The following is a 12573-nucleotide window of genomic DNA, read 5'->3' on the forward strand; positions in this document are numbered from 1 at the left end:
CCAGCACTGCCTAGAACCTGGCACATCACGGGCTCTCAGTAAACACTGGGGGGATAAAGGTGCCTCCCCAAACTGCCGAGTGGTCAGTGAAACTTAATCCCGACCAGTCCAAATTTTTAAAAAATCTTTAAAGAGTAGTAGATGGTATTAAGGAAGAAATTAGCATAGAGTGGAGCTAAAACCAATTTGAACCTGACCTCTGCACTGTGATCTGCTGCTCCCTCAGCTTCTGTCTGCCTCACCTACACTGGCTCCCCTCTGATCCTCTGGCCAGGGTTCTGCACTGCTCTCCTCACTCTTCCTCTTCCTCCCATGGAGATATTCATTCAGCCATCCTGTGTAAACATCAGTGGGAGCCACTGCTGGGTTCGCGGCCCGTCCGCACCGTCTCCAAGGCTGCACTGGGCTCCACCCTGAAGGTCAAGTCTCAGCTCTTCTCAGGCCCCCCTCCCTCAAAACTTGAAATGTCCAGATCCAAATTCCTCTGGGTCCCCAGACTGGCGCCCCTCCTGACCTCTTTTCTATTAAAGGTCAGCCCATCTCAGGCTCATAAGCTGGCCCCTGGGGATCTTTGATAACCTCCTCCTGCACCGAGCCCTGCACATGCCCCTTTACAGCATCGCTTCCATCCATCTCTTCTTTCACATTTCGCCGTCACCACCCTGGAGCAAGCCTCACTCCAAGATTTCTAAATTCCTCCCACCCATGCTTCCTGCCTCCACCCTTCCCTTCACAGCCATCTTGCACATTCCAGAAGGTCATGTTTCAAAATTACTGCTCGATCATATCGTAAGTCCTGCCACCCCTCTGCACTCAAAACCACATGGCTCCCAACGGCCAGCACGTCAAAGCTTCTCCTTCACTCACGTGTCTGTTCCACAGTATTCCCACAGACGTGTACTGATCACCTGCTCACGTACTGATGCCATGCTGATCGTGCCAGTCCCGGTGCTGGGGCCGGCAAGACGAAAATAAGTCAGGAAAATACTCCCTGGGTGTGTCAAGCAGTTAGACGTCATTTTAATGTGATGCTGTAAGTGCCATGGAGTAAATGTGCACAAAACCGCACGAGAAACTCAGCAGAAAGCCGTGAATCCCGGGGAATCCTGAAGGAAGGGATGGCTAACCTGGACCTCGAAGTCACGCATCAGCCTAGAAGGTGGTTCCAGCCAAAGGCTGCCCCAGGAGCAGTGGAGGCCTTTAGGTGGGGACACGGAAGAGGAGAATGCAGCGCTAGCCCGGCTTGCATCCCTCAAGGCCGGAGGGATCACCACCACCGGTTACGATAGAGGGAGCAGGTGGATCTGATAAAGGCTGCTGGGATGGAGGTGGGGACAGGCAGAGGAGAGAGGGAACAGCAAGACAAAGTCCCGGCAGGTGGGAATGTGAAGTGTGTGAGGGACAGTATGTTGGTCTGCATGAACAGTGTGTAGATGGATGAGTGGTGAGGCCACCAAGGCAGCCTGAGGCCTAAAGCCAGGGGGAAGGATAGAGGCGGAGACTGGGGCCCACGAGCCTCGCCTGCCATTTCCTGCCCCAAAGTCCCATCCCCCTTCCTTCTCCAACTCTCCCTGTCCATCCGCACGTGTCCTCACTGGTCTGGTGTCTCTGAGCACGCTCTGGCCTCCCCTCACCTGTACTCTTGCTCCTTCGAGGCCACTCATCTGGCCCCCGTGCTCCCCATGTCTTCAAGTGCTCCCATGCTCTAAAACCCCCTTCAAGGTCACCTGCTCCACACGGGCCATTTATCAACGCTTCCTCCATCCACGCTGGGCTGACCACCCGTCCTGTGGGCCGTACTTTGCATTCGGAAGTCAGCTGCCCCCTCCCCGGTCTCAGTCCTTGGTGACTGGGGGGGGTGGGGGGTGGGGCTGAGCATCCGGTGTGGCCAAGGACAGGGGAACAGGCCCGGGAGCCAGGTCCATCTGGGGAATCCTGGCTCTGCCGCTGACCAGCTGTGTGACTGTGTGAGTCTCCTAGGCTGGCCGGACAAGCGACCACACACTGGGTGGCTTACGGCAACAGAAATGTATTCTCTCTCAGCTCTGGAGGCCAGAGGCTGACATGAAGGTGTCAGCAGGGTCGGCTCCTTCTGGAGGCACTGCCTGGGGACCCTTTCCATGCCTCTTTCCTGGTGGCTGCTGGCACTCCGTGGTGTATCTTGGCTTGTAGATGCATCACTCCAGTTTCCACCTCCATCTTCACATGCCCTCCTCCCTGTGTGGCCCTGCTTCTCCTTTTTCTGTCTCCTATAAGCACACGTCATTGAATTTAGGGCTCACCTGAAAGCCAGGATGATCTCATCCTGAGATCCTGAAAATCACATCTGCAAAGACCTTTGCTCCAAGAGTCGCATTCACGGGTACTGGGGGTTAGGACTTGGACATATCTTTTTGGGGAACACTATTCAACCCACTGCAGAGACCTTGGGCTCTTATCGTTGGCTGCCTACTAGTAAAATGGGCTCATGATACCTGCTTTACAGAATTGCTGTAAATGTTAGAGAAAATCAAGAATTCAAGAGCCCGGCTCGTGGCGGCAGGGCAGGGTAAGGCGTGACTGCTTGTGGGTACAGTTTGTTTTGACGGTGATGAAAATGTTCTGGAATTAGATAGTGGTGATGTTTGCACAACTCAGTGAATATACTACAAACCATTGAATTGCATGCTTTAAAAGAATGAACTCAATGGTATGTGAATCATTTCTCAAAAAAGCTGTTGTTTTGAAAAGGAGCCTGGCTCAGAGTGGTCTCTTCATAAATTGTAGCTGCTATTATTATTACTGATATGACAATAATAACTATTCTTAAAATCCTTTATAATAGTTTAATGTTTTGGGTCTTTTGTCACGCCTCCCGAGCCTGGTTATGGATTACATTTGCAGTGGGAAGCATGGGTGAGACGTCTGTGCGTGTTTTGAGGGCGCTAGCCCAGTACTGGCACATAGTAGGGGATCGTGAATATTTGCTTTGATTGTTCATCAATAGTTCACATGGAAGTTACTCATTGAAAATAAACCCTGTGGTGCTTATGTGTTCACTAATATTGCTACCATCACTGTGCATCAATCTTATATGAGGTGGGATGTAACATTTTACCCATGAGCTCCTCCAAAAAAAAACCCCTGAAATTAAATTTCATAGGGGCTGGCCCAGTGGCGTAGTGGTTAAGTTCAACACGCTCTGCTTCAGTGGCCCAGGTTTGCAGGTTCAGATCCCTGGTACAGACCTACACCACTCTTCGCACCATGCTGTGGAGATGTCCCATATACAAAATAGAGGAAGATGGGCACAGATGTTAGCTCAGGGCCAATCTTCCTCACCAAAAAAAAAAAAAAAAATTTCATGCCAACTGCATTTCTAACTTATGATTGGCAGCGTGCTATTGAAACCAAAAGCCTTTTCCCAAGAAAATTCAGTTAGCAATAGAACATGGAACTAGCCCAGATAATTCATATATTCTAATCATTATCTTATTACAAGTAGTCAAAATCCATGTACCACTATCCCACTTGCCTGGGACTAGTAAGAAAAATCATAATAGAAACAACAACATTAAGCTGTGTTATTGCCGGGGACACAACTGCTTTGGAGGTTAAAAACTGAATTTTAAGAAGGACAAAAGCTCATCTTGAGGAAATATAGGTAGGTCTCCTGAGTTTTCTCTTTGATAGCTAACAAAATCAATTTAAAATTTTAATAGATTCCTCTTCATTTCCATTGAAGGAAAAACAACAGGATTTTAACATTTAAAGTCAGCCTGCCTATTTTCAAAGCAGCAGCTCCATTTCTCTCGTCCCTTTCCTTCCGACTTCTGCCTCCATCACTCTCGTCCCTGTTCCAGGCCCCACACCCCTCTCAAAACAGCGCTGGAGGGAGGCAGGAGAGCATGGGGATTGAGAAGCCTGTGACTCAGACACATGGTCCCAGCTCTGCCTCAAGCCACGTGCATGCCCTTGACAGTGGAGAGAATGGCCTTGTGGAGATCCGATGGGTAATAAATGTAATGGGCACAGCCCAGAGCCTGGATCCTAGGCAGAGCACCATAAGGGATGGTCCTTGTCACCCCCAGCCACCTGTTTCTCTTCTGCTCCCTCCGTTGACCATGCCCAGCTCACTGCCCGAGAACTTGGCCTCACACTCCCTGTGCTGGCCGGTCCAGTATCCTCCCAATTCTCCTCCTCTCCCCGAAGAGAAGATACCCACAGGCTTCAACTTTCCCAAACATTGGAGGCTATCTTCTAACCTTTCTCCCCTACTCCACCAAGGGAAAAAGACTCTCAGTCTCAAAGTCTCCTGGATTTAAATTCCATACTCTGAGATACTTCCAACTCCAAGTTTACAACTGAATATCTATGACATTCGACTTAAGTTACATTCGCTTATCTAGCGTGGGGCCAGTAAGGACTGTGAGAACATCAAAACTTTACATCTTAGAAACCCTGAATCCTTGAATTTTGTGTCCACTGTGGTTTCCAGCAATCTCTAGAGCTAAATGATTAATTATACCCAAGACAGTCCAAAGCAATTATTTAATTAAGCTGTATTATAGGCTGCCAATTGTTTGGAGTAAAAGGAAAGGCTTCACCCCATTTTCTCAACATCTGGCCTTTGGATGACTTAAAAGATAAAAGGAGATATGGGAACATTTTTATGACTAAGTAACAATTTCTAGAAATTTTCCATTAAGAAGAAAAACTTTTTTGGTAATTTGCTTCTCCTGTTTAGAACTGGGTGACATGTTTTACTGTAAGTATTCAGCTTACTTAAATCCAGTGCAAAATAGACAATGTTGCAGTACAAAATGAAACGTTGGTGTCATTTTCTTTTTAGGGAGGGAAAGTCTGTTCTAGCAAACCTGTATTTTCCCTTCAAGTGTCTTCATTTTCCCCTTTACCCCCCTTTTAAAAAAGTTCTCTTTCTTAATTTAGGCTTTTTTAAAATCAACTTTAATAAACTAAAATTCCCTATTAGCCATCCTAAGCTTAGAAATCTAAGTTTTATTTTAGAGAACTTTTCAAGCAAGGAGATACAAGCCACCCCACAGAGTTGATGACCAAAGTCATGTCTGTGTGATCTACTTGGAGACACACAGAGACACTAGTTGGGGCGTGAGGGGGTGGGAGGCGGGGAACACAAGAGGATGGCTATATATGATGATTTTTAATCAATCTGTGGGATTTAAAAATAGCCAAAAATTCTTCAGTTACTCCAAATCACATTGGCTCCTCCTATTTCTGAACAGGTAAATGTTATGAGTGTTGGTAACACACAGCTTAGCTCTCCAGTGGTTTCAGATCGTCCCATGTGTCTTGGTCTATCTTCTCCATCAGGCTGTAAGTGTCCCGGGCATGATGTCCGTTTCCCCCACCATCTATAATGCTTCCTAAAGCGGGACGGTTGGAGTAAACCAGCTGAATAATAATGAATTGATTAGTGTGTATTTGTTCACTGGTTGTGTTCAAAATAAATATTTGACTAGTTCAGACCTCATCTTTCCATACTGTTTGAGTATTGAAATACTGTCATTCTTTTAAAATCTAAGAATGTCTAAGTAGTCACCTATAAATGGACCATCAATAAGCATAGGATGAGTGAATGACTGGACAAATAATGACCAATAATGAATGGCCTCAGAGCACCTTACAAGGTCCCTCCTTTGGAAGCAAGCTCAAATTCTCTGAAGGAAACTGATGGAGCACCCAACTTTTTCAGCTATTTCTTAAGGATTAAAGTATACTCAAATCCTTGGGTTAATGAAGTATAAATCATGTGTTACAACTACTGCCCTAAACCATGGATTTCATCTATAGTCCTGAATGTCCTGAAATTATCTGCAAAATATTGTGGATATATGTGAATGCAAATCATTCTGGGGAGAGTATAAGGATGTTCATGTCTCAAAAAAGGCTCAGAGTCACCATGTTAGAAGTGTCTGTTTACAATCAGATGAGTTTTGCATGGAAATTTTATGCATTTCTATGGTGGAGAGATTGTGATCGCTTTGCTAAATAATGGAAGTTGCTAGATGTGTGGGAAGTCTTTGAGCTGCCAGTTTAATATTACCCAACTTGCCATTTCTCTAAAGCAAATCCTTCTTTCAACATCAGGAAGAGCCTTTTAAATTAAAATACTGACATTACTCATTTCCAGGAGGCAGGACCCAGCTTCAGCTCTGTCCTGTTCCAGAAGGTCAGACATGCATTGTGGTCCATGGCCTAATGCCACCTTCTGTCTCTGCAAGTTAGAATGTTTAGCAAATGTGTCCAATTTTTAAAAGAACTTATACTTTTATTCGCAGACCTAAATCTTAGAACAAAAGGTTCTTGTTTAGTTATTGTCATTTCCAGAAGTATATTTATCTTAATGATGCTGTATTTCACATCGGGAAGCCACGAGTGGCCAGTATGTGGGCAGATGTGTTAACAAAGCATAGAACCTTCCTGAAGTTGTCAGTCTTTAGAATAACCACATTAACAGAAACCTGGTCCATGGATCTACCCTTGTCAATAACAAAGCCATTGCCATTCAAGCCCTGACTGGTGACCTCTGCGGGGCTAAAAGTATCAACGAGTTGACACAGCAGCCCTGAGAAGTAATTATTATTATCTCATTGCCCAAGCGATGAAAGCAAAGTTCAAAGAGGCCAAGGTCACACAGCTAGTAAGTGGCAGGGCTGGAACTTGAACCAGATGGCCGGACTCCAAAGGCCACCTTCTCCGACGTCTCTCAATCGTGTCCTTCACCCCTATAAGGAGCGTCCACCTTTAGCCAAGTCAGGCTCCCCGCAGACCTCGCCTTCAAGCAGAAGTTCTAATGCTCTGTGCACTTACATTGGTTCCTTTAGTCACATATCTCCCACAAATTAAATAAGTAAATACAAAAAAAGAAAAAGCACGTAAGTTTAAACGCAACCTTACATCAGAATCCTTTCAAATATTTAGGAAATACAGTTGATCAGGATGAATCATTCAGATGTAGGATTTCCCGTCTGAATGGTGTCTGCTAATTCAGATATAGTTATGTTCTAAGCAGGTGAAACAGCTTTTTTCTCAACTCTTCTTCCCAGCAATATATCTTTGAGAAGTTTAAAAAATAAAGACTAAATGCAGTCTATTCTTTACCATGAAATTCTGAAACAAGAGATTTCTCAGACTTGTTAAAAGATTTGCAAAATGAATCAGTGCAAACATATGGCACAGAAATGCCCTTTCCGATTAAAATTTGAGAATGTAAATAACTTGGTATTTCTCTCTTCATTCTCTCTCTCCTTAAGAACTGGGTCTCAGCCATACAGAAGAAGCTGCCCTTAAAAATTATATATTTTTTCTTATTTCTTTCAACAGGGGACTTATTACGTTTGAAAATAAAACCTACATCTTAGAACCAATGAAAAATGCAACCAATAGATACCAGCTCTTCCCAGCGGAGACCCTGAAGGGCGTCTGGGGGTCGTGTGGATCACATCACAACACGTCGGGGCTCGCTGCGGATAACAGGCTCCCACCACCCTCCCAGAGGCGGGCAAGAAGGGTAGGAGGGAAACCCAATGTTGTGTTTTCGGAGAGCTGGGCGCTAGGACATCTGGAGAAATTCCACCATCTGGATGTTGTATCTGCGGGGTTGAATCACCCAGTTTATCTGGAGTGGTTGATATCATGTGGGCAGAGCATAATCAAATATGGGACTCTCCATCATTGTCTTGCAAGTGTTGGCCTCACCCTCAAACTGTGCCGAGTGAAGTCGGGCTCAAAGGTCGACAAACTCACCATTGATAATGTCTTCGGTGAGAACCTACTGTGGGCCAAGGCCCAGGGCTACGCCCTACCATGGTAAACAAGACAAGAATGGACCCTCCCCCGCTCTCAGGCAGCTCTCCTTCTTCGGGAGGAGAAAGACAATAATGGAGTTTCTTCATTCACAAGTCTGCTTTACAATTAGGGTCTTCATCACGATTTGCAGACTGTCCCCAGCCTTTGCCTGCCTGCCTGTGCAGAAGTGAACTGAGTCTCTCCACACAATGTGTTGCTAAGGGGTGTTGCTTCCCCAGTCCATGCTGCAGATGCTGTCCTACTTACCGCCTGTGACTGTCCAAGTGGTCTGTGTTTTCTCACTGCCTGCCCCTGGGTCTGCTCATCAAAGGTCTTCTCTTCTACTCCAGAACTGGGAAGACTAGTTGCCTCATAGAGTCTGGGCTACAGCTCTCTCCCCGCCAGGTGGACAGAAACACGGGGCCCTGACACCCCAGGGTGCAACACTGTGAAACCTCTGCCCCAAATGTCTGGCTGACCCTTTTACACCCAGTGTTATGTGGGCTCCATAGGCCGCAGCAGAACCCTCCTAAAAAGGAGTGAGGGCAGCCATTCCCCACATTTGGCTGGAGGCCCTGAATTTAAACACCTACAACCAGATAGGAACTTACCAGTAATTTCCTGATTCTTCATCTCTGGCTTTCCTCTTCCTCTATTAAGAAGAAATCAAGAATTCATAGATATGGCATCACTTGTGCTTTCATTTGACAGTCTAGGGACACGATCAAAGTTCCACTTGACACACATTGTCTTTCCTGACTTTAAGTGTTACGCTGCTTAACATTCAACATTTTATAAATACTATTCCTCTTTGTTCATTCCTAATCATTTTTCTAAATTTAAATAGTAAACAGTATCCTAAACAATTTCTTCCCATTCCTAAAATTTCCCCCATACCTGTGGATAGGTTGTGGTCCCCTCACCTGCTCTTAAGGGAACCATTTCGGGACTTTTCATTGTAATTTTTACGTTCATTCTTTCCATCCTGGAGTCCTGCCTGTATGACCCTAACTTCCTCTGTTTGTTGACATGTTCCCAAGATGTTCAATGGCAGGTGCTCAGAACCTGTTTTTCTTTCTGTTCCGCATCACGCCGGAGGGAAATAACACCCCATCAGAGACTGTGGCTCACTTTGACATTGACGCTCACTGGAGGAGACAGAGTCTGAACCCCAGGGAGCAGAGTTGGAAGAGCGCTCCCCACACCCCACCACCCACCCTAGCAGCTCAAGCGAGTTATCACTGTGCCTTTCTCTCCCCATCCCCCATCTTAGAGGGACAGGTCTAAGAGCTAGAATAGCAAAGACCAGCCTCTGTGGTCCCGGGGCATGTTTATTTTACTCTTCAAACTCTCTTCCTTTGATTCCAGACCCCGGATGAGCTGGGATTGAGCTGTCGCCCTTCCCGTCATAAACAAGGGGAACATTTGCATTTTGTTTTCCAGGCGCTTTGCCTTGAGTACCTTGTTGAATACGCATCACCCATGTTAGGAGATTTATAACCTGACAGTTTAAATGACGCTCAGATATGTTTGCCATTGCATTTAGAAGTACGAGCGTGCTCTGTACTTCCCAGCCCTATTTTAATTCTTTAACTAGGCTCACAGCTCTCTAGAACTATGACTGGCACAGTAATTTCCAGTCCTTTTGACTTGGAGAGAGATGGGGCAAACCTGAATAACAATGTTGTTTTGTTAATAATGCATATTGAAGGGTAAATGAACCTTTTCATTGAAAAGGGAAGGCCTCCAACTCAGTTCAACTCTGTTATCAACATTTCTCACTAGAAATAGTTGTGGATTGTTTTTACGGCAACGTCCTTGACTTAAAGCACATCTATATGGTGAAAGCGATACAAAAAATTACTTGCAAATAAGCGGCATACTTGGGAATTGAAATTATACGCAAGCTAGTCTGGGGCAGCACCTTTGGTAAATATGAAAGGGTCACATTCGACTTCTATGCCGCTTACCCGCATCACTTACTCTGCCTTTATTTTACACTCGAAAACCAAGGTAACCGCAGCTAACTCATCTTGTTAATGCAGCACAGCAACTGGGTTTGCTTTCTGCCGGCATTTTTGGGCCCCTACTAAATGTTAACTGTTGCAAAGATTGGTGCACAGGCTGAGATTTTTCTGCAGCTGTTAGCGTTTTTCTTCCCAGAGCAGCAGGAATAAATCTGCACTCAGGCTGTGCACCGGCTATAATATAAGCTTGAGCTATTGTTTGTCATTTTTACAAGGCTCTACATTAGATTTTAGTGAGAACCCAAGTTGCTTCTGGAAGGGAGCCCGCAGACGGAGAGCATCCCATTCAGGGCTCTCCTCTGCAGGTTTGTGAGTCCAGCCTGAAGAGTCCTTGCCGCTCAGCTCTGCTGGGACATGCTCCTTTCCTCTCCATCAGCTACGCATTCAAGAGCGCCAGCTCATCGTAACATTGGCCTTGAGCAAGCTGTAGGGAAGGCCACGGCAGGGTACATCCACTGCTGGGAAAAATCACGTAATACATCCCAAAGGCAAAGGTGAATTATGTTTGAATTATCCTCTCTTTGGGGATCACCTGTGCTCCTCTTCCCCTCCGTTAGTATGGATAATTATGAGTTAAATGTAAAAGTTGACGCCTTCTCTAGAAAGCAGGGTTTGCTTGGCCTACTGAGTACAAGAAGGACAGCCCATCATGGAGACACTACTGTGTTCCCTCAAATGCAGCCATCCTGAGCTGGACCAGTGCCATTGCTTTTGGGTTTCTAGACAACCTGTCATATTTCTTTAATAGAAGCCCTAGTAGTGGTGGTGGTAGTAATAATGATAATATATGTTATATGTAGAGCCAAATAATAGTTCAATATCAGGAACTGGCCACAACTGTTTGAAGACTCATTAGTTATAGCAGGCCTAGTTAATTTCTCTCTAACGTAAGCATCCTCACTTCCGTAGCTCCTCTAAGAGACCAGAGGAAGTTCCCTTACTGCCTTAATGGTTCTTAAAGCTTGGCGGTGGATGACAGCCAGCACCACTGTTGCTTCCTTGGCCCTGGGCTCTGAGCGTCTGTCAGTGTGAGCTGAGGCTCCCACATCTCCAGGTGTGGATTCCTATGGAGACTTGAATTGATTAAAACTCTGGATAAATAAATAACAGATCTCACTTGTGCCATTGGTGTTTTGGACTCAATTCCAGTACTGCACATTTGTCCCCATTAACATTCAGTTCATCAGATTCAGCCCATTCTCCCAGCTTATTGTCTCTTTTGCTTGTTAGTCCTGCAGCCTGTATATTAGCCAGGCCCCAGAGGCCGCAGCCCACGCAGATACAAGGGGAATGTGCTTCAGCCCCATACAAGTCATGGGTAAGGATGGTGGAAACCAGGGCTCAGCTTATAAATATTCATAAAGTGGCCTTAGAGTCAAGACCTGGAGGCTCGCTGGAGCCAACAGAGATCCTTCCTTACTCAGAGGCAGATAAACCAAACTTTGGACTCGTTTAGTTTGCCGGTCTTGCCGCCTGTGGAAACACTGGCCCTGGTTCCGAGGTGGTGGTTCTTTGTTGTTTGGTTGTGTCACACCTGAATCAAACTGTTTGCCAGTCTCCATCCTTACTGCCCCAAACTCGTCTGGCTCTCACCTGCACTCTGGGCTTCCTCTCTTGCCTCCCTATAACCCATTCTCCTCCAGCAGCCAGAGTGATATTGAAAAACATCACATTCAAGGGCTCCCCATTGCTCTTAGACTATTAGACTGCCATTCAACCTGCTTGCCACGGCCCTGCCCCCTGCCCACATCTTCAGCCTTATCTCATCCACACTCTACTGACTCCTGACTCACTACACTATGGCCATTCTGCCTGTTGCTATGACACTCCAAGTCCTCCCCAGACTCAGGACTTCTGCTGTTGCTGTTCCGTCTACTTGAAACACCATTCCTGCCACACTTTCTGCACATACCTGCTTCTCATCCTCAGGTCTCAGCCAGCTTAGTCCCCCTCCCCCCTTGTTTCCGTCATTGCAGAACCCTGTTTCTTTCCTTTATTGCAGTTTTCACAGACTGTGCTTTATTTTTGTTAACTCTTTATTGTCACCTCTTTTCCCACCTCCCTTCTAGAGTGTGAGCTTCGTGAAGGCATATCTTGGGTTTCTTGTCCATTGCTTTATCCCCAACACCCAAGATAGTGCCGAGCATATGGAGAGCTCCCAGCAGATATATGTGGGATGAATGAATGATACACATGTGAATGGCCCCTATCAAGAAAGAGTTATAACGAGGATGCTTGTGACCCTAATCTCAACTTGCTTTTCTAACTTGAGTTGAATTCCCGGTGCCAGAGTTCTAGTGGCAGCGTGTTTGAGGGATAATCTGCCTCTGGGGACTTGTCTGTGATGACTTCAAGAGGCCCAGGATCTGGTTCCCTCCTGAGCAAGGCTCCAAGAACGCCTCAGTCTCCACCTTGCAGCAGAGCCCGCGGGACCGTTCTCAGAGGCTTATGTTCCTATCCATTTGGGGAAGGGCTTTTGTTTATAACCCAAAAAATGAAAGTTCAATCAAGCAACCAGTTTCAAACGTTGCTCTGCATATCAAAAATTTTAAACAGGATTTTTTTTAAAAAAAACTGGACAGCCCAGCTCGGTGGAACTCATGTGGAGGTAATTTAAGGCCCTCTGTGGGTGCAGCGCATGGGAGAGTGAACTTTCGCAGCCATGAGCAGGCCACTCCCCCATGGCTTTTTATTACTATGTGGTTTGGTTTCTCTCTGAGCTTGCAGTTCTCTGAAT

General features: G+C 46.0%; 1 protein-coding gene across 1 annotated transcript in view; it reads left to right on the forward strand.

The window, feature by feature from the left end:
* The window catches only part of ADAM12 (ADAM metallopeptidase domain 12), a 334496-nt gene that overhangs the window by 227548 nt on the left and 94375 nt on the right, over positions 1 to 12573 (forward strand). The window contains exon 6 of the mRNA XM_014832041.3: positions 7345 to 7531. Within this exon, the coding sequence (XP_014687527.3) occupies positions 7345 to 7531 (187 nt within the window). The remainder of the gene's footprint in view (positions 1 to 7344; positions 7532 to 12573) is intronic.

Source organism: Equus asinus, chromosome 2 (genome assembly GCF_041296235.1).
Source record: "Equus asinus isolate D_3611 breed Donkey chromosome 2, EquAss-T2T_v2, whole genome shotgun sequence".
NCBI classification, from domain to species: Eukaryota; Metazoa; Chordata; class Mammalia; order Perissodactyla; family Equidae; genus Equus; species Equus asinus.